The 23,185-nt window shown below is 38.7% G+C and overlaps 1 protein-coding gene across 1 annotated transcript in view; it reads left to right on the top strand.

Annotated features, from left to right (window-relative positions):
* Positions 1-11,417, top strand: part of GNPTAB (N-acetylglucosamine-1-phosphate transferase subunits alpha and beta) — a 48,225-nt gene extending 36,808 nt beyond the window's left edge. Inside the window, exon 16 of the mRNA XM_049626160.1 lies at positions 11,261-11,417. Coding sequence (XP_049482117.1) covers positions 11,261-11,269 — 9 coding nt within the window. The 3' untranslated portion in view covers positions 11,270-11,417. The remainder of the gene's footprint in view (positions 1-11,260) is intronic.
* Positions 11,418-23,185: the final 11,768 nt, after the last annotated feature.

Genomic DNA, 23,185 nt, shown 5'->3' with positions numbered 1-23,185 from the left:
TCCCGCACCTGTGCACCTTGCCGATCCACCCCAGCTAATACGCCAGATCCCCGGCACCACAGCCTGGCAGTGTGCAGGTAGCCCAGATGGGCCATGCCAGCCCACAGTGAATCCCGCCCCTAGGAGAGGGGAAGAGAAGGCACACACCAGTCTGACTGTGGCCCCAGCGGTGGGCTGGGGGCAGACATCAGGTCTGACTGAGGCCAGGCCCACCAACGCAAGTTATTCAAGACAGCACAGGGGAAGTGCCCCGCAGTCCCGCACCACTCTAGGGACTATCCAAAATGACGAAACGGAAGAATTACCCTCAAAAGAACCTCCAGGAAATAACGACAGCTAACGAACTGATCAAAAACGATTTAAACAAAATAACAAAGTGAATTTAGAATAATAGTCATAAAATTAATCGCTGGGCTTGAAAACAGTATAAAGGACAGCAGAGAATCTATTGCTACAGAGATCAAGGGACTAAGGAGCAGCCAGGAGGAGCTAAAAAATGCTATTAATGAGCTGCAAAATAAAATGGAGACGACCACAGCACGGATTGAAGAGGCAGAGGAGAGAACAGGTGAACTAGAAGATAAAATTATGGAAAAAGAAGAAGCTGAGAAAAAGATTAAAAAAATCCAGGAGTATGAGGGGAGAAATTAGAGAACTAAGCGATGCACTAAAGAGAAATAATCTACACATAATTGGTATTCCAGAGGAGGAAGAGAGAGGGAAAGGTGCTGAAGGTGTACTTGAAGAAATAATAGCTGAGAACTTCCCTGATCTGAGGAAGGAAAAAGGCATTGACATCCAAGAGGCACAGAGAAGTCCCTTCAGACGTAACTTGAATCAATCTTCTGCACGACATATCATAGTGAAACTGGCAAAATACAAGGATAAAGAGAAAATTCTGAAAACAGCTAGGGATAAACATGCTCTAACATATAAAGGGAGACTGATAAGACTAGTGATGGATCTCTCTACTGAAACTTGGCAGGCCAGAAAGGAATGGCAGGAGATCTTCAATGTGATGAACAGAAAAAATATGCAGCCGAGAATCCTCTATCCAGCAAATCTGTCATTTAGAATAGAAGGAGAGATAAAGGTCTTCCCAAACAAACAAAAACAGAAGGAATTCATCACCACTAAACCAGCCCTACAAGAGATCCTAAGGGGGATCCTGTAAGACAAAGTACCAGAGACATCGCTACAAGCATGAAACCTACAGACATTACAATAACTCTAAACCTGTATCTTTCTATAATAACACTGAATGTAAATGGACTAAATGCGCCAACCAAAAGACATAGGGTATCAGGAGGAGAGGGAAGATGGCGGCGTAGGAGGACGCTGGGCTCACTGCGCATCCTGCTGATCACTTAGATTCCACCTACACCTGCCTAAATAACCCAGAAAACCGCCAGAGGATTAGCAGAACGGAGTCTCCAGAGCCAAGCGCAGACGAGAGGCCCACGGAAGAGGGTAGGAAGGGCGGCGAAGCGGTGCGCGCTCCACGGACTGGCGGGAGGGAGCCGGGGCGGAGGGGCGGCTCGCTGGCCAAGCAGAGCCCCCGAGTCTGGCTGGCAAAAGCGGAGGGGCCGGACAGACTGTGTTCCGACAGCAAGCGCGACTTAGCGTCTGGGAGGTCATAAGTTAACAGCTCTGCTCAGAAAGCGGGAAGACTGGAGGACAAAGGGAGGGAGAGCTGCTGAGCCCCCGGACGACAGAGCTCAGTTTGGTGGGGAACAAAGGCGCTCTCCAGCGCCATCTCCCCCGCCCATCCCCCAGCCAAAATCCCAAAGGGAACCAGTTCCTGCCAGGGAACTTGCTCGCTCCTCTGCGCAAACACCCAACTCTGTGCTTCTGCGGAGCCAAACCTCCGGCAGCGGATCTGACTCCCTCCCGCTGCCACAGGGCCCCTCCTGAAGTGGATCACCTAAGGAGAAGCGAGCTAAGCCTGCCCCTCCTGCCCCTGTGCACATTGCCTACCCACCCCAGCTAATACGCCAGATCCCCAGCACCACAAGCCTGGCAGTGTGCAAGTAGCCCAGACGGGCCACGCCACCCCACAGTGAATCCCGCCCCTAGGAGAGGGGAAGAGAAGGCACACACCAGTCTGACTGTGGCCCCAGCGGTGGGCTGGGGGCAGACATCGGGTCGGACTGCGGCCCCGCCCACTAACTCCAGTTATACACCACAGCACAGGGGAAGTGCTCTGCAGGTCCTCACCACTCCAGGGACTATCCAAAATGACCAAACGGAAGAATTCCCCTCAGAAGAATCTCCAGGAAATAACAACAGCTAATGAACTGATCAAAAAGGATTTAAATAATATAACAGAAAGTGAATTTAGAATAATAGTCATAAAATTAATCGCTGGGCTTGAAAACAGTATAGAGGACAGCAGAGAATCTCTTGCTACAGAGATCAAGGGACTAAGGAACAGTCACGAGGAGCTGAAAAGCGCTTTAAACGAAATGCAAAACAAAATGGAAACGACGACAGCTCGGATTGAAGAGGCAGAGGAGAGAATAGGTGAACTAGAAGATAAAGTTATGGAAAAAGAGGAAGCTGAGAGAAAGAGAGATAAAAAAATCCAGGAGTATGAGGGGAAAATTAGAGAACTAAGTGATACACTAAAAAGAAATAACATACGCATAATTGGTATCCCAGAGGAGGAAGAGAGACGGAAAGGTGCTGAAGGGGTACTTGAAGAAATTATAGCTGAGAACTTCCCAGAACTGGGGAAGGAAAAAGGCATTGAAATCCAAGAGGCACAGAGAACTCCCTTCAGACGTAACTTGAATCGATCTTCTGCACGACATATCATAGTGAAACTGGCAAAATACAAGGATAAAGAGAAAATTCTGAAAACAGCAAGGGATAAACGTGCCCTCACTTATAAAGGGAGACCTATAAGACTCGTGACTGATCTCTCTTTTGAAACTTGGCAGGCCAGAAAGGATTGGCACGATATCTTCAGTGTGCTAAACAGAAAAAATATGCAGCCGAGAATCCTTTATCCAGCAAGTCTGTCATTTAGAATAGAAGGAGAGATAAAGGTCTTCCCAAACAAAAACTGAAGGAATTTGTCACCACTAAACCAGCCCTACAAGAGATCCTAAGGGGGATCCTGTGAGACAAAGTACCAGAGACATCACTACAAGCATAAAACATACAGACATAACAATGACTCTAAACCCGTATCTTTCTATAATAACACTGAATGTAAATGGACTAAATGCGCCAACCAAAAGACATAGGGTATCAGAATGGATAAAAAAACAAGACCCATCTATTTGCTGTCTACAAGAGACTCATTTTAGATCTGAGGACACCTTTAGATTGAGAGTGAGGGGATGGAGAACTATTTATCATGCTACTGGAAGTCAAAAGAAAGCTGGAGTAGCCAAACTTATATCAGACAAACTAGACTTTAAATTAAAGGCTGTAACAAGAGATGAAGAAGGGCATTATATAATAATTACAGGGTCTATCCATCAGGAAGAGCCAACAATTATAAATGTCTATGCGCCGAATACTGGAGCCCCCAAATATATAAAACAATTACTCATAAACATAAGCAACCTTATTGATAAGAATGTGGTAATTGCAGGGGACTTTAACACCCCACTTACAACAATGGATAGATTATCTAGACACAGGAGCAATAAGGACACAAGGGCCCTGAATGCTACACTGGATCAGATGGACTTGACAGATATATTTAGAACTCTGCATCCCAAAGCAACAGAATATACTTTCTTCTCGAGTGCACACGGAATATTCTCCAAGATAGATCATATACTGGGTCACAAAACAGCCCTTCATAAGTTTACAAGAATTGAAATTATACCATGCATACTTTCAGACCACAATGCTATGAAGCTTGAAATCAACCACAGGAAAAAGTCTGGAAAACCTCCAAAAGCATGGAGGTTAAAGAACACCCTACTAACAAATGAGTGGGTCAACCAGGCAATTAGAGAAGAAATTAAAAAATATGTGGAAACAAACGAAAATGAAAATACAACAATCCAAACGCTTTGGGACGCAGCGAAGGCAGTCCTGAGAGGAAAATACCTTGCAATCCAGGCCTATCTCAAGAAACAAGAAAAATCCCAAATACAAAATCTAACAGCACACCTAAAGGAAATAGAAGCAGAACAGCAAAGGCAGCCTAAACCCAGCAGAAGAAGAGAAATAATAAAGATCAGAGCAGAAATAATATAGAATCTAAAAAAACTGTAGAGCAGATCAACGAAACCAAGAGTTGGTTTTTTGAAAAAATAAACAAAATTGACAAACCTCTAGCCAGGCTTCTCAAAAAGAAAAGGGAAATGACCCAAATAGATAAAATCATGAATGAAAATGGAATTACCACAACCAATCCCTCAGAGATACAAACAATTATCAGGGAATACTATGAAAAATTATATGCCAACAAATTGGACAACCTGGAAGAAAGGGACAAATTCCTAAACACCCACACTCTTCCAAAACTCAATCAGGAGGAAAGAGAAAGCTTGAAAAGACCCATAACCAGTGAAGAAATTGAATTGGTTATCAAAAATCTCCCAACAAATAAGAGTCCAGGACCAGATGGCTTCCCAGGGGAGTTCTACCAGACGTTTAAAGCAGAGATAATACCTATCCTTCTCAAGCTATTCCAAGAAATAGAAAGGGAAGGAAAACTTCCAGACTCATTCTATGAAGCCAGTATTACTTTGATTCCTAAACCAGACAGAGACCCAGTAAAAAAAGAGAACTACAGGCCAATATCCCTGATGAATATGGATGCAAAAATTCTCAATAAGATACTAGCAAATCGAATTCAACAGCATATAAAAAGAATTATTCACCATGATCAAGTGGGATTCATTCCTGGGATGCAGGGCTGGTTCAACATTTGCAAATCAATCAATGTGATACATCACATTAACAAAAAAAAGAGAAGAACCATATGATCCTGTCAATCGATGCAGAAAAGGCCTTTGACAAAATCCAGCACCCTTTCTTAATAAAAACCCTTGAGAAAGTCGGGATAGAAGGAACATACTTAAAGATCATAAAAGCCATTTATGAAAAGCCCACAGCTAACATCACCCTCAATGGGGAAAAACTGAGAGCTTTTTCCCTGAGATCAGGAACACGACAGGGATGCCCACTCTCACCGCTGTTGTTTAACATAGTGTTGGAAGTGCTAGCATCAGCAATCAGACAACAAAAGGAAATCAAAGGCATCAAAATTGGCAAAGATGAAGTCAAGCTTTTGCTTTTTGCAGATGACATGATATTATACATGGAAAATCCGACAGACTCCACCAAAAGTCTGCTAGAACTGATACATGAATTCAGCAAAGTTGCAGGATACAAAATCAATGTACAGAAATCAGTTGCATTCTTATACACAAACAATGAAGCAACAGAAAGAGAAATAAAGAAACTGATCCCATTCACAACTGCACCAAGAAGCATAAAATACCTAGGAATAAATCTAACCAAAGATGTAAAAGATCTGTATGCTAAAAACTACAGAAAGCTTATGAAGGTAATTGAAGAAGATATAAAGAAATGGAAAGACATTCCCTGCTCATGGATTGGAAGAATATTGTCAAAATGTCAATACTACCCAAAGCTAGCTACACATTCAATGCAATCCCAATCAAAATTGCACCAGCATTCTTCTCGAAACTAGAACAAGCAATCCTAAAATTCATATGGAACCACAAAAGGCCCCAAATAGCCAAAGTAATTTTGAAGAAGAAGACCAAAGCAGGAGGCATCACAATCCCAGACTTTAGCCTCTACTACAAAGCTGTCATCATCAAGACAGCATGGTATTGGCACAAAAACAGACACATAGACCAATGGAATAGAATAGAAACCCCAGAACTAGACCCACAAACGTATGGCCAACTAATCTTTGACAAAGCAGGAAAGAACATCCAATGGAAAAAAGACAGTCTCTTTAATAAATGGTGCTGGCAGAACTGGACAGCAACATGCAGAAGGTTGAAACTAGACCACTTTCTCACACCATTCACAAAAATAAACTCAAAATGGATAAAGGACCTGAATGTGAGACAGGAAACCATCAAAACCTTAGAGGAGAAAGCAGGAAAAGACCTCTCTGACCTCAGCCGTAGCAATCTCTAACTTGACACATCCCCAAAGGCAAGGGAATTAAAAGCAAAAATGAATTACTGGGACCTTATGAAGATAAAAAGCTTCTGCACAGCAAAGGAAACAACCAACAAAACTAAAAGGCAACCAACGGAATGGGAAAAGATATTTGTAAATGACATATCGGACAAAGGGCTAGTATCCAAAATCTATAAAGAGCTCACCAAACTCCACACCAGAAAAACAAATAACCCAGTGAAGAAATGGGCAGAAAACATGAATAGACACTTCTCTAAAGAAGACATCCGGATGGCCAACAGGCACATGAAAAGATGCTCAACGTCGCTCCTCATCAGGGAAATACAAATCAAAACCACACTCAGATATCACCTCACGCCAGTCAGAGTGGCCAAAATGAACAAATCAGGAGACTATAGATGCTGGAGAGGATGTGGAGAAACGGGAACCCTCTTGCACTGTTGGTGGGAATGCAAATTGGTGCAGCCGCTCTGGAAAGCAGTGTGGAGGTTCCTCAGAAAATTAAAAATAGACCTACCCTATGACCCAGCAATAGCACTGCTAGGAATTTATCCAAGGGATACAGGAGTACTGATGCATAGGGGCACTTGTACCCCAATGTTTATAGCAGCACTCTCAACAATAGCCAAATTATGGAAAGAGCCCAAATGTCCATCAACTGATGAATGGATAAAGAAATTGTGGTTTATATGCACAATGGAATACTACGTGGCAATGAGAAAGAATGAAATATGGCCTTTTGTAGCAACGTGGATGGAACTGGAGAGTGTGATGCTAAGTGAAATAAGCCATACAGAGAAAGACAGATACCATATGGTTTCACTCTTATGTGGATCCTGAGAAACTTAACAGAAACCCATGGGGGAGGGGAAGGAAAAAAAAAAAAACAAGAGGTTAGAGTGGGAGAGAGCCAAAGCATAAAAGACTGTTAAAAACTGAGAACAAACTGAGGGTTGATGGGGGGTGGGAGGGAGGGGAGGGTGGGTGATGGGTATTGAGGAGGGCACCTTTTGGGATGAGCACTGGCTGTTGTATGGAAACCAATTTGACAATAAACTTCATATATTGAAAAAAAAAAACAACTGAGAACAAACTGAGGGTTGATGGGGGGTGGGAGGGTAGGTAATGGGCATTGAAGAGGGCATCTTTTGGGATGAGCACTGGGTGTTGTATGGAATTTGACAATAAATTTCATATATTAAAAAAAATAAAAAATAAATAAATGTTAAAAAATTAGAAAAAATTGATTATAATACAGTGAACCTTATAAATTTTTTTTGGAAAGATTCAAAGAAATGTTTGCAAAGCATCAGTACAGTACCTGCCACATAATACTCCCTAAATGGTTCACAATTATGGTTATTATGGTTCACAATTGGTCCTACGTTGTCTTTCTGATCTGCTTTTCCTCCCTTGCCAGTCTCACCCCTACCCACACTGTCAGCCACACTGCATTTTCCCAAACATGTTGTGCACTGTTTTGCCTCTGTACCCTTGCAGATAATATTATTGGTTTACCTGTCTTTTCCTTGCTTATCTATCCATTAAACTCCTACTCTTATGTCAAGGTAGTAGTCCATCATCAGTAATCCATCTAATGAGAAGTTTCCTAAGAGACTGACTATATCGCCTTAGTTCTTTAAAGCAATGAAAAAGGAACCAAGGGATGAAATATTTAGGCTTTCAAATGACCTTGCCAAGATTCTACATCACTGGTTGCTAAAGAAAAGGAGAGGACATTTTGTCAGGAATCCAGGTAATTAGAATAAATGGGCAATGATATACATGGAGGAGTATTAATGTGGTCTTCTAAGAATTACCTGAGTTCGCTGCAGCATTATTTATAATAGCCAAGATATGGACACCTAACTGTCCATTGATGGACATACAATGGAATGTATACAATGGAATACTGTTCAGCCATAAAAGGAAGGAAATCTTGCTATTTGTTAACAACATGGATGGACCTTGAGAGTATCATGTTAAGTGAGATATCAGAGAAAGACAAATACCATATGGTGTTACTTATATGTAGAATGTGGAAAACAAAACTCATAGGTACAGAGAACAGACTGGTGGTTATCAGAGGGGAAGTGGTTTGGATGGGTGAAAAGGGTGAAGGGAGTCAACTACATAGTGACAGTAACTAGACTTATTGTGGAGGTCACTTTGTAGTATATGCAAATATCAAATTGTTATCCATCTAAAACTAATATGTTGTTATATACGAATTTTATCTGGGACTTTAGGCAATCAAAGTGTGATCAAAGTCAATAAAACCCTGAAGCCTTTGTTTGCCAAATTTAGATACAAGTGGTAAAATATATGGCTAAAAATAGGAAAAAGTTTGCAGAGTTTAATTGCAAATTAAGGCAGATACAAAAGTCAAAAAATATTTTTAAATTATCCAGGGGAAAATCCATTTATGCACAGAAAAAATGAAATACCTAAAATTTAATTGTGTATTATCTCTTGGTAGTGAGATTACAAGTGAATTTCATTTCCTTCATAATTATCTTCTAAAAGTTGTTTTACAATGAATATTTATTACTTTTTAAACTAAGATAACAATTTAACAATACATTTTAGGTAAAATTTTAATGACCCATGTTAAATGCTTACTGGGAAGTAGAATGTGTTTTATTAGCTAACTAAAGAGAAAGCTAACTTTGAAAATCCATAAAATACCCTTGGTTCCATTTTAGGAGACTGTGTAATGAATGAAACAGTCATTCCAATCCTTATGTTTTTATTTAGTTGGATAAGGATTAAAATTTGAAACTTGAATATAAAGGAATTCTCATTTGGAGCTAGAAAAGTCAAAAGAGGACATAATCTAATCTTGGCTATTCAGAGGGCAGGTAATTCATTCATATCTTTTGTTTCTTATTTCCTTTCTGTTTTTCACATCATTAAGTTTCCTAACGTTTGAAAAAATAAGGCACTGGTGTTAGTAAGACATGAGATGGAGATGTTGAGCTGTTCTTGTTAATGTGGCAAATCACATTGGTGGTTCCAAACTTTCATCAGTATGAGAATTACCTGGAGAATTATTTAAAATGCAAATTCCCAGTCCCCACCCACAGAGTTATTCATTTGTTAGGCCTTACATGGGGCTTAAGAATCTTCATTTTAACACTCCTCTACCCATCCCATCCCCCTACCACACAACATGTCCCCACTTCATCCTCTGCAAGTGATCCTACATAGCCTGGCCCATAAACCACTCTTTGAGAAACTCTTATATTTGAAACCACAGGTATATATGAAAACATTTAGACAAAGAATACAAATTGAGAACTGAGAAAAACCAAGTTCTGGGGAACTACAACATCTGAGGGTCCACTGAAGAAGGAAGAGTTATCAAAGATACTGAGAAGTTGCCAGAATGAGAAGAGAATAAGAGAAGCCAAAGGAAGACAAGGAAGGAAAAAAAGTAGCTAACAGTTTTGCCTGTTGTTGAGAGGCAAATGAGATGAGGACCAGAGAACATCCCTTTGACATGGAGGTCACTGGTCACTTTAGAGTGAGCACCAATTTAAAGAGGAAAGGGCCAAAGGTGGTTGGGGTATTTTAAAGGGTATATGGAAGCAGAGGAATTTGAGGCAATAAGCTTAGATAATTCTTTCTTGAATCTGGAATGCTAAAAGGAAGGCATAGGGGACTAACAGTTTGTTTGGAAATAAGGCCCAGGAATTTAAATTGTGGAGAGATTTTGAGTATTTGTAAATGTTAATGGGAAGGGATAGAGCAGAGAAAGGGAAAGAAATAATGGCTAATGTAAGATTCTTGGAGCACAAGAGGCCATGGAATTCAGAACACAGGAGGAACATCTCTAGTCTAAGAGGAGGAAAGAATGGACACAGATGTAGGTAGGTTGTAGCTTTGATGGAAAAATTTTGGAGGTTTCAGTGTGAACTACTCCCTCAGAAAAAAGAGGAGGAGGGTTAAGTACTAAGTGAAAGAGGGGTGACAGTGTTGAAGGCTGAGTAGAGTAGAAAAGGCTTTAAAATGGTAATTGGGGACAATGAGTTGCCACAGGGAAATGGGAGAATCTAGGGCAATGTTGAGGGCCCAACTGAGGCTAGAACTCATAAATATAAGTGCTACAAGTTTTCTCCTTTGGTTAATTTGGTTAATTTTCCCCAGAGGCACTGGAGCAAGGATAGGTAGTACAAAGAAAGGCAATTGGCTGTTTGCAGAAATAACATTTTGCCATACAAATGTAGTGAAAGCACAGGTTGTTATTTGCAAAAGACTGACTAAAATGATGGAATCTGAATCAAAGACAAGAGGGTCAATGGAAAAAGGAAAAGTAAAACAGTAACAGACTGAAAGTCTGGATGAGACTGGCAGGTTATAGTTATATGTATCTGTTATAGTGGAAACAGATGAGACTAAGCTGGAGAGGTAGGAGGTATTGATTGGTTTGAGGGTAAGATGTCTGACAGGAATTTTGAGGGTAGAACAGCTTCGTGTGTGCCCATAAGAGTTGGGGGACTTTGAATGGAGTCTTTGAATGGAGTGCAGGGCCAGGTCATTTTAGATGAGGACCTTAAGGAACCGAGAGGTCAAAGGATGAGGGCAGGAGTCAAGGTGAGAAGATTGTGCCAAACATCACTGTGTTCAGTAAATGAACAGGGAGACCAAGAAGGATATCAAGGATGCTTGGGATATCTGCCTAAAAGATTAACTTTCCAAATTGTGCTCTTTATTCTAGCTGTGATTGCAAAATTATTAACTAGTTATGTATAATTTTATTCTTTTCAAACCTTCTAAGGAGGGTCCTTTGTTTTGGTAACTGGAGTTACAGGGTGAATACAACAGAAGCATGAGAAACTTATCTTGTTCACTAAAGAAAGTAATAGAGTGACCCAAAAGGGAAGATCCAAGGCAACGGGAAAAAGGAAAACTTGGCAAGAGGTGTAGTGGGGAAGCAAGCAAGAGAGATAGTGGGAGAGAACGGATAGCTGCTATGAGGCCCTCTTATGCGGACTTGGAGGGAAAGAGCTCCCTGGTTAAAGAGATGTCTAGGAAGTTGTTCTGTTTGATATGCAAAGTGTCACCTGACTAAACTTAATAAAATCATATCATCTGCCTATTACAGGTGCAATGAGATGGGACATGTGAGAGAATGGCCTCAAGACTGTGAGGGGCGCCTGGGTGGCTCAGTCGGTTAAGCGACCAACTTTGGCTCAGGTCATGATCTCCCGCTCTGTGAGTTCCAGCCCTGCGTAGGGCTCTGTGCTGACAGCTCAGAGCCTGGAGGCTGCTTCAGATCCTGTGTCTCCCTCTCTCTCTGGCCCTCCCCCGTTCATGCTCTGTCTCTCTCTGTCTCAAAAATAAATAAACGTTAAAAAAATTAAAAAAAAAAAAAGACTGTGAGAGCAGTAACTACCACAGGGTCCTTTCAAACCAGCCTATGCAAGCAGTCTTGCTTTTGTTTACCTGTGGGCTTCTTAGGTCTTTTTTTGAGAACTACTTCCTTAAAGACTCAAAATGACCTGTAACATTTTATGTTCTAAGTAACTCTTATTTTTGAAAAAAAAAACTCATATTTTCTATCCCTAAATCTGCATTTGTTAATAAAACATTAATTTTTATGATTAAAATTTTCTGTTATTTAATATGTCTGGCACTGGTAGGCACTCACATGTTTGATATTCAGGAAATAGTATACCAGTGACTCAACAAGTACCCATTATAATATTAGTAATGTTGATAACTTGTATTTACTGAGTACTTGATATATACTACTGAGTGCTTACTAAGAATTTTTATGCCTTATTTCACTTTTTAAAATCCAAGCTTCTATGAGATAAATACTATTATTTTTATTCCCCCTATGTTAGTGAAGACTAACAGGTTTAGAGAGGTCAAGTAATTTGCCCAAGGTCTCATGGTTAACAAGTGGAAGAGCCTAATTTAATTTTGTTCTGTACTTTCATGTCATGTTTTAAACCATTTTTATTAATTTCTCCTTGAATAACACTATACTTGCTGTTAGGTGTGAACATGTGACTGATTTTCCAGGTGATAAAATGTAAGCAGAAATAATGTGTGTCACTTCCAGGTCTAGCCCATAAAAACTTCCTACCTGGTGCTCCTCCCTATTCTTTTCCTATTTAGCTGGCTGGAATAGAGACCACTTCTGTGGCAACTCTGAATGCCACAAGTTGAAGATGGCAGAGTTTCCATCAGTTTGGGTCCCTAAATGCCTGCATACATGAAAGCTGCCCTGAGGACCTATTTACTTTCCCAGTATAGTTATAGGAGAAATAACTTTTTTTTTAGTCATTATACATACTTGGTTTTATTTGTTGCAGTAATAGTCTACCCTAGCTAATGCAAACTGGGTTAAAAAAATTCAGTTATGCACTTTTGTATCATTCAGAATTGTATTTGGTTGCATTTCACATGGTGATTTAACCAAATATATAATTGCCCACACTGTAGCAGAGATACAGGGAGGTGCAAAATAGAAAACAGAGGTTTGTAATATCTTATTTGCAGAGATGAATACAATAACGCCTGTGTCCCTGTAAGTACAGATTTATGCTGCTTCTCCCACCAAGAGGGAGAATTTATTTCTTCACTCTTTGAAGCTGGGCTTAGTCATTTGAATAATTTTGGGACATGGGACAAATGCAGAAGTTTGAAAATGATTGTGCCTTGGGGCTTGCTCTCTTTCGGCTTCAGTTAGAACCTAGGAACTGATGTGGATGGGCTTGAACTAGCTTCCTGGAGAGCCCACTTTGAGAAAAACTGAAATACCCCAGCCAACAGCCTACATGTTCCCAAACATTATAGCATCAAACAAAAATGGGTATGTACAATGGGATACACATGAAATATAAAAGGATGTAGAAAGTTTAAAAGTAAACACATGAGAAAAGATATTCTGGATAAATACTGAAGAAACATGAGGACATCTTATTAATATTAAACAAAATAGAATTTAAGACAAAGAGCATTATTAAGGTCACTACATAATGATTAAAGTTTCAACTGACAGATGAATTCTAAACATATATGTACCTAATTAAGTGTCTTCAAAATACAAAAATCAAAAACTGACAGCACTATAAGGGAAATTTACAAATCCACTATTGATGTAGAATATTTTAACACATATCCAATAACTCTTCCATTATTCCTAGACCAAGGAGACAAAGATATCAGCAAGGTCATAAAAGATTTGAATGACACAATTAGTGAACTTGATTGAATGGACATATCTAGAACTCAACATCTCTAAATTAGACCTTACTCATTCTTATTAAGCACACGTAGAATAATTTTTATGAAGTTTATTATATATTTTGAGAGACAGAGGGAGAGAGAGAGAGAGCAAATGAGGGAGGGTCAGAGAGAGAGGGAGAAAGAGAGAATCCCAAGAAGGCTCCACACTGTCAGCTCAGAGCTGATATAGGCCTCGAACTCACAAACCATAATATCACAACCTGAGCCGAAAACAAGACTTGGATGCTTAACTGACTGAACAACCCAGGTGTCCCTAGAATAATTTTTTAAATGGACCTTGTGCTAAGTCATAAAGCAAGTGGTAACACATTTCAAATCACAGGTATGATCCAGATTATAGGTATCAAGTTAGAATATTTCAATAAAAAAGATAAAACTGAAGAACTACATTTGTTTAAAAGTCTAAAAACATACTAGGTAACTCATGAGTCAAAGAAGAACTCATAACGGAAATTTTAAAATACTTAGCACCGGATAGTAACGAAAATACTGCCTATCACAACTTGTGGGATTCAGCTAACGGGCACATAGAGAGAAATTTATCCTCTCAAATGAATATGTTGGAAAAGAAGTCTTGAAAATAAACAAGTTAATGATCCAACAGAAAAAGTTAGAAAGAGACCAACAAAAGAAAATAGAAATAAGGAAATAATAAACAGCAAAAATTAATGAAAGAAAACTAAGATTTAATAGAAAAGATCAATAAAATATAAAAGTTATTTTTTTAAGCCTGGTGATGTTTAAAAACCAAGGAAAGATTTAGGAGAGAATTTGGCATATGGAGATTAATGGTGACCCCCTGAACCTGAATCTCTCCACACATCCTCTCTGAGAACCATAAGATAACAAAAGAGTGAAAATAAAATCATACACAACCCATGCCTTCAGCATTACCAGGAGACAGAGAATACAATGAACTTCTCTAAGTAGAGAAATGACAAATTCCAACAGAGCTTGTGCCATTGCTGCGAGCCCAGGTATAAGTACAGGTACAGGTATAAGTCTGCGCAGGGGAGGCTTAAAAGACTACGCAAAAGTGGGCTGGGGAGCATAACACGTAGATGAAACAAGACAGAATAACGTCTAGCAAGACAAAGTCTAATACTAAGAGCCAAAATACAGAACACAGGCCTAGGATTTGGTAGTTCATGGTACCAGCTAGGTTTTGAAGGTAAGCAGGACCCAGTAGTGGTGGCAGCCTCAGGGCCCCATTGCTTCCAGAGAGAATCGGATAATAAAGAAGGGGTGGTGCCCCTTGGAGATACCAGAAAGTTAGAAGGGTATAATTAAACATCCTGCAGAAGCAAAAGCTAAACAAGTCACCTAACCAAACCTCCTCATTCCCACGTTATTATCACTTAAAGAAACTGCACTTCATTATACTGACAGAAGAAGGTGCTCTTGAGCTAGAAACACCATCCACAAAAAACAAACAAACAAACCCCAGGAATAGGGGAAAACAAAAACAAACAAAAACAATCCAATTCCACACAAAACTCAAACCAAAAAATCCCAAAACAGACAGGAACAGGGAGGAAATAATACCGCAGAAATTAAAAAAATCTAAGTAGACTACTCTATACATCTCTATGTATATGTTTACAAAACTAAATGAAATCAAGAATTACTTAGAAAAAGACAGTTTACTATAACTGACCTTAATAAAGACAAGTGTTTAAAATGACCAATTTCTATAAGAGAAATCAAGAAAACTATCAAGGAGCTACTTCGCATGACATCACGAGGCTCAGATTTTACAAATAAATTTACAAAAAAAGCATTTAGAACCAAAGAATCCCAACACAGTTGTTTCAGAGCATAGAAAATGAAGGAAAACTTCTAAATTCTTTTTATGAAGCAAATATAACATGATCTAAACCTGATAATTGCAGCAACATAAAAGATAATTATAAAATAATATTCCTTATGAATGTTAATGCAGAAAACCTGACCAGACTTCAATATTACAAGAAGAAAATACTACACCATGGCCAAGTAAGATTTATTCTAAGAATACAGAGATGAAATAATATTAGCAAACATTTTAATATAATTTATATTAATAGGTATAAGGAAAAAATTGTATGATTATCTTGATGGATGCTTGAAAGAGCCTGTAACAAAATCTAACACTCATTTTAAATAAAAATACAGTTGTAAAGTCATCATCTTAATAATTGGGAAATACCTGAGGCATTCTTACTAAGGTAAAGAACAACACAAAATGCCCACCACCTCCACTACTATTTAACTATTTGACACTGTTTTAACTACTATTTAACCATTTGACACTGTTTTTGCTAATGAAAGAGTCAAGAGAAAATAAAAACAGGAATCAGAAGAAATAAAATGATCTCTATTTACAGATGTCATGAAAAATACCTGGAGATCTCTAGAGACTCAGTGAATAAACTCACTCAAACGTGAAAAGAATTCTGCAAGGTGGCAGGATATAAAAGTAACATGCAAAACCCAAAAGCCTTCATATACACAAAAGATAATCAGTTAGGTTATACAATGAAAGAGGAAATAAATTTCACTTATACTAGCAACAAAAAAGACAACATATTTAGGAACAAACAACAAGAAACATTCAAAACCTACATTAAAATACTTTAAAATACTTCTTAAAGACACAAAAGTATACTTAAACTAGTGGAAAGACATTCCTTGTTCTTTGTTGGAACATTTTAACATCATTAAGATTTCATTTTTTTCCTAAGTAAATTTGTAAGTGTAATGCGATCCCAATAAAAAACCAAGGTTTTTCTGAAACAGGAAGAAACAGAAAAAACTTGGAACGGACCGATAACCAGCAAAGTAATTGAATCAGTAATCAAAAAATTCCAAAGAAACAGAAGTCCAGGGCCGGATGCCTTCGCAGGCAAATTGAACCAAATATTGAAAGAAGAGTTAATACCAAATTCTTCTCAAACTATTCAAAAAAATAAGGAAGGAAAACTTCCAAATTCATTCTACGAGGCCAGCATGACCCTGACACCTAAACCAGAGACTCCACTAAAAAAGAGAACTAAAGGCCAAATCCCTAATGAACATGGCTGCAAAAATTCTCAGTACTAGCAAACCAAATCCAACAATACATTAAAAAAATTACCACGATCAAGTGGGATTTATTCCTGGGTTGCAAACATGGTTCAATATTTACAAAGCAATCAATACACCACATTAATAAAAGAAAGGACAAGAACCATATGGGCAGAGTGGCTCAGTTGGTTAAGCATCCAACTCTTTTTTTTTTTTAATTATTTTTTTTACATTTATTTATTTTTGAGAGACGGAGTGAAACAAAGTGAGAGTGGGAGAGGGGCAGAGAGAGAGGGAGACCCAGAATCCAAAGCAGGCTCCAGGCTCCAAGCCGTCAGCACAGAGCCCAACACAGGACTCGAACCCACAAACCATGAGATCATGACTTGGGCTGAAGCTGGACGCTTAACTGACTGAGCCACCCAGGCGCCCCATAAGCATCCAACTCTTGATTTTAGCTTGGGTCATGATCTCATGGTTCATGGGATCGGGCCCCGAGTCAGGCTTTGTACTGACAGCATGGAGCCTGCTTCATATTCTCTTTCTTTCCCTCTCTGACCATCCCTCACTTGCACGTTCTCTCTCTCTCAAACAAACTTAAAAGAAAAAAGAAGAATCATATGATCATTACAATAGATGCAGAAAAAACATTTGACAAAGTACAGTATCCATTCATGGTAAAAACCCTCAACAAAGTAGGTTTAGAGGGAACATACCTCAACATAATAAAGGCCAGATATGAAAAACCCACAGCTAATATCATCCTCAATGGGGAAAAACTGAGAGCTTTTTCTCTATGGCCAGGAACAAGGCAGGGATGTTTACTCTCACCACTGTTAATTGAATATTATACTGGAAGTCCTAAGCACAGCAATCAGAAAACAAAAATATAAAAAAGACATCCAAATTGGAAAGTAAGAAGTCAAACTTTCACTATTTGTAGATGACATGATATTCTATATAGAAAACTGAAAGACTCCACCAAAAAAATTGCTAGGACTGATACACAAATTTAGTAAAGTCGCCACATACAAAACATATAGAGAAATCTGTTGTGTTTCTATACAACAATAATGAAGCAGCAGAAAGAGAAATTAAGGAATCAATCCCATTTACAATTGCACCAAAACCAGTAAGATACCTAGGAATAAACCTAACCAAAGAAGTGAAAGACTTGTACTCTGAAAACTATAAAACACTGATGAAAGAAACTGAAGATGACACACAAAAAAATGGAAAAACATTCCATGCTCATGGATTTGAAGAATATTATTAAAATGTCTATACTACCCAAAGCAATCTACACATTTAATTCAATCCCTATCAAAATACCAACAGCATTTTTCCCAGAGTTAGAACAAACAATCCTAAAAAATTGTATGGGACCACAAAAGACCCCAAATATCCAAATAAACCTTGAAAAAGAAAAGCAAAGCTGGAGGCATCACAATTCTGAACTTCAAGTTATATTACAAAGCTGTAGTAATCAAAAGAGTATGGTACTGGCACAAAAATAGACACATAGATCAATGGAACAAAATAGATAACCCAGAAATGAACCCACAACTCTTGGGTCAATCTTCAAGAAAGCAGGAAAGAATATGTATATAATGGAAAAAAGAGGCTCTTCAACAAATGGTACTGGGAAAACTGGACAGTAATATGCAAAAGAATGAAACTAGACCACTTTCTTACACCAACACAAAAATAAATTCAAAATGGATGAAAGACCTAAAGGTGAGACTTGAAACCATAAAAATCCTATAGAAGAACATAGGCAGTAACCTCTTTGACACTGGCCATAGCAAATTCTTTCTATATATGTCTCCTGAGACCAGGGAAACAAAAGCAAAAAGAAACTATTGGGACTTCATCAAAATAAAAAGCTTCGGCAAAGTGAAGGAAACAATCCACAAAACCAGAAGACAAACTACAGAATGGGAGAAGATATTTGCAAACAACATATCTGATAAAGAGTATCCAAAATACATAAAGAACTTATAAAACTCAAAGCCCACAAACTTAATAATCCAATTTAAAAATGGACCAAAGGGGTGCCTGGGTGGCTCAGTTGGTTAAGGGGCCAACTTCGGCCCAGGTCATGATCTCCCAGTTCGTGAGTTTGAGCCCCGCATTGGGCTGTGTGCTGACAGCTCAGAGCCTGGAGCTGGCTTCAGACTCTGTGTCTCCCTCTCTCTCTGTTCCTCCCCTGCTTGCACTCTCTCTCTCTCTCTCTCTCTCTCTCTCTCTCAAAAATAAATAAAGATTTAAAAAATAAATAAAAAATAAATAAATGGGCCAAAGACATGAATAAACATTTTTCCAAAAAAGACATACAGATGGCCAACAGACATATGAAAAGATACTCAATATCACTGATCATCAGGGAAATGTAAAGCAAAATCACATGGAGATATCACCTCACACCTGTCAGAATGGCTAACATCAACAACACAGGAAGCAACAGGTGTTGGCAATCATGTAGAGAAAGCAGAACCCTCTTGCACTGTTGGTGGGAATGCAAACTGGTGCAGCCACTCTGGAAAACAGGATGGAGGTTCCTCAAAAAGTTAAAATAAAGCTATCTACGATCCAGTAATTGCACTACTATGTACCCAAAGAATACAAAAATACTAATTCTAAGGGATACATGCACCCTGATGTTTATAGCAGCATTATATACAATAGCTAAATTATGGAAGCAGCTGGACTGTTCATCAACTGATGAATGGATAAAGTAAATGTGGTATAGGGGCATCTGGGTGGCTCAGTCGGTCAAGTATCCCACTCCTGATTTTGGCTCAGGTCATGATCTCACAGTTGTGAGATCAAGACCCAAGACCCACATCAGGCTCCATGCTGGGTGTGGAGCCTGCTTAAGATATTCTCTCTCTCTCCCTTAAAAAAATGTGCCAATATAATATATACATATATATTACTCAGCCATAAAAAAGAATGAAATCTTGCCATCTGCAATGTCATACAATTAAGTGAAATATTCAGAAAAAGACAAAGCCATATGATTTCACTCATGCAGGATTTAAGAAACAAAACAAATGAGCAAAGGGGAAAGAAAAGACACAGGGAGGTAAACCAAGAAACAGACTCTTAATTATAGAGAATAAACTGCTGGTTACCAGAGGGGAGGTTGGTGGGGGGATGGGTAAAATAGATGATGGGGATTAAGGGGTGCACTTGCTATGGTGAGCACCTGGTGTTGTATGAAATTGTTGAATCACTGTATTGTACACCTGAAACTAATATCACACTGTATGGTAACTAATTGGAATTTAAACAAAAACTTTAAAAAGTCAAGGTTTTTTCTTAGACATAAGATGATGCTAAAATTCATATTTAAATAATGTAAGAATAACTAGAAAAACTCTAAAAAAATAGCTATGGGGGAACTGGTCTATCAAATATTAAAATATACTCATAAGTGTCTGTAATTCAGTGTGGTACTGGTATATAAACCAATGGCATGTAACAGAAAATCCAGATGTTGACCCACTCCTTATGGAAATAAGTAAAGGCAGTATTTCAAATCAGTGGGGGAAAAATATTGACATTTTAGTAAATGATGTTGGGATAACCGGATAGATATTTGGAAACAGATGGAATTAGATCTGTTCCTCACACTATATACAATTCTTTCTGCCCTTCAGAGTTTACATTCTAATGGGGGTTGGGGGAGACAATAAAGTAAATAAGTTACCTTTACAATAAAAAATGGTAAGTGTTGGGAGAAGGGTACATGGGGAAGGGGAATAGGGAAAGAGGCGAAATAAGGTGCAGAGTTTGCATTTATAATATCTAAAAGTAGGGGCAGAGAAGGCCTCATTGATATGAATAGTAGCATTTGAACAAAACCTTGGTAACATGAAGTAAGCCATGTACCTAGACTTGATTCCAAACTAGATAAGGGCAGAAAATTACAAGCCAATCTCAGTCATGAAAATGGACACAAAATACTGTACAAACCAAACAACAATGTGCTTAAAAAGTTAATCCATCATAATCAACTTGGGTTTATCACAGGAATGTAGATTTGATTTAACATTAAAAAAACATAAATCTTATTCACCGCATTAACAAAACAAAGAGAAAAGATCATTTCAATAGATATAGTAACAATTTAATAAAATGTAGCACTCATTCATGATTTAAAACAGAATTACAAAACAAGCAAACAAAATCTCTCTTAATGGAAACCTTAGAATCATAACCTTTAAAACAGGAAAGAATGTCCAGTATTGCTGCTTCTATTCATCTTTGTACTGAGCATTCTAGCAAGTGCAGTCAGAAGAGGAAGGGAAAAAAAAAGCCTAAGAATTAGAAACAAAAAAGTCATTATTCAGATGATATGATTATAAAATCTCAGCCTCTACAAATTATTAGAAGCAGTAAATGTTTAGCAAGTTGCTGGATATAAGATCATATCAGAAATCAACTGGATTTTTAAGCAACAGCAGTTAGAACAAAGTAACAATAAGGTATAATTTATAAATAAATCTATTTAAAGTGCAAACCCTGCACAGACAAAAAAAGACTTAACTTTATTGAGGGATATTAAAGAAGGTCTAAGTAAATGGAAAATATACTATATTCAAGCACAGAAGACTCCCATTTACTCAAACTGAGCTACAGATTCATTGCAATTCCAATAAAAATCCAACATTTGCCACCGCCCCCCCCCACCATGGAACTTGGAAAACAGATTCTAAGGTTTACATGAAAAGCAAAAGTTCAAGAATACACAGAATACTCCTAAAGAGTATTGCCCTATTAGACAACAAAGATTTAATTAGGCTGGAATGATGAAAAACTCTTGTTTTTGGCACAGGTATAGAGGGACTGACCAGTGGACAGGATAAAGAAACAGACCCCAAAACATATAGAAACCTGTCATACAAACATGGCTGTTGCAGGGAAAGCATAAATTGGGTTCCACATAGGGCAAAAAAAAAGCATAAATTGGGTTCCACATAGGGCAAAAAAAGTAACTGGATTCTACCTTGACACTAGGCACAAAAATCGATTCTAGATAAACCCTTAAAAAATAAAACGCTAAAACCTTTATATTTTTGTGACTTCAAGATAAAGATGTGTTTCTTTGAAAAGATACAGAAAACAGTCATAAAGATTAATGGCTGGTATATATAAAGACTTATAAATCAATCTAAAAACCCCAAATAAGAGATTTTCATGGAAAAGGAAATGCAAATGGCCAATAAGCATAACAAGAGCTTAATCTTACAAGTAACTACAGAAACATAAAGACCCCAAAGTAATATCATTTTATACTAGAATGGCAAAATTAAGAAATGTGACTATTCTAGGGGTACCTGTGTGGCTCATTTGGCTAAGACAGACTTCCACTCAGGTCATGATCTCATGGTTCCTGAGTTCAAGCCGCAAATCAGGCTTGCTACTGTCAACCCCAAGTGTGCTTGGGATCCTCAGTCCCCCTATCTCTCTGACCCTCCCCTGCTGGCACTCCCTCTCTCAAACATAAATAAACTTAAAAAGAAAAAAGAAAAAAGAAAAAAAAATCTGACTATTCCAAGGGGTGAGTATATTGAACAATGAGAACTCTGCCGGTGGAATTGGAAACCAGTTCCCCATTACTGAATGTCATCCAGCCTATGACCCAGCAACTTCACATCCAGATTCTCTGCGAAAACTTTAGCATATATGTAGATCAAAATTTCATAGTGACATTGTTTATACAGGCTATATTCTGAAAGCAATCCACATGTCCATGGAATGAACTATGGAGCACTGAGTCACAATAAAATACTATACAGCAGTGAAAATGAAAGAACTATGGCTACACCTAATAATATAGATTCTCTTAGTGACGTAATGTAAAGAGATGCAGAATATTACAAAGAATACGGTACAATTTTTTCTTTTTTTTTGTATGGCCCAAACGCAAACAAAACCAAACAAGTTTAACGGCACATATGTAAGGCAACAAAATAAGAAAACAGGAGGATGAAGATTTACACAAAATTCGGGATAATTAAAAAAAAAAAATCTCTGAAAGGGGAATGGTGGGGGATGGGATGGTAAGGCAATCCTGAAGAAATTCCAAGGGTTCTGGTAAAATTCTACTTCACAAATGACATGGTGTTTAACCATGTTTCATTACTTACATATTCTTCTGCAATTTTCAAATACTACAAAAATTTGAAACTTAAATTAAAAATCAAAACTAGAAAAGAACATACCTCAACCATAGTAGACGCGCAGGCTACCACCCGCAAGGCACTCTGGGTCAGCAGTCTCGTGGTCAGTTGCCCGTGGGGGCGGAACCTGTGGCCTTCTATAGGCATGCGCGCTACCACCAGCCAATCAGCGACGCCCCCAGACGAGGGTCGCTTGGCTTTTCTCCCGCGGGAATTCTGAGTTGCCTCAGAAGAACGTCGCGACAGCCAAGTGGATACCTCAGGTGAGGTGCTGGGTTGTAGGATGCTGGAGTGGCGGGGACACCCGTAGAAAGACCTATATCTGTGGTCATCGGCCATTGGGGTTTTTTTCAGGGGTGAGGAGGGGAAGATTTTGTCTAGCGCGGGAGAAGGAGCCAGGGGCTACTCTTAATTTGTGAGGCAAATCTTTCCGACTGGCACTACCTGGGTGGGGCCTCTGACGGGAAAATCAAGTCCGTGAACTTCACCGAGGGCAGGGCCTTGAGCAGGCGAGGGCCAGGTGGAAAGCCGCG

This window comes from Panthera uncia, chromosome B4, assembly GCF_023721935.1.
Source record: "Panthera uncia isolate 11264 chromosome B4, Puncia_PCG_1.0, whole genome shotgun sequence".
Taxonomy (NCBI): domain Eukaryota; kingdom Metazoa; phylum Chordata; class Mammalia; order Carnivora; family Felidae; genus Panthera; species Panthera uncia.
Note: the sequence above shows the minus strand (reverse complement) of the source record. Positions and strands in the feature narration are given on the sequence as shown.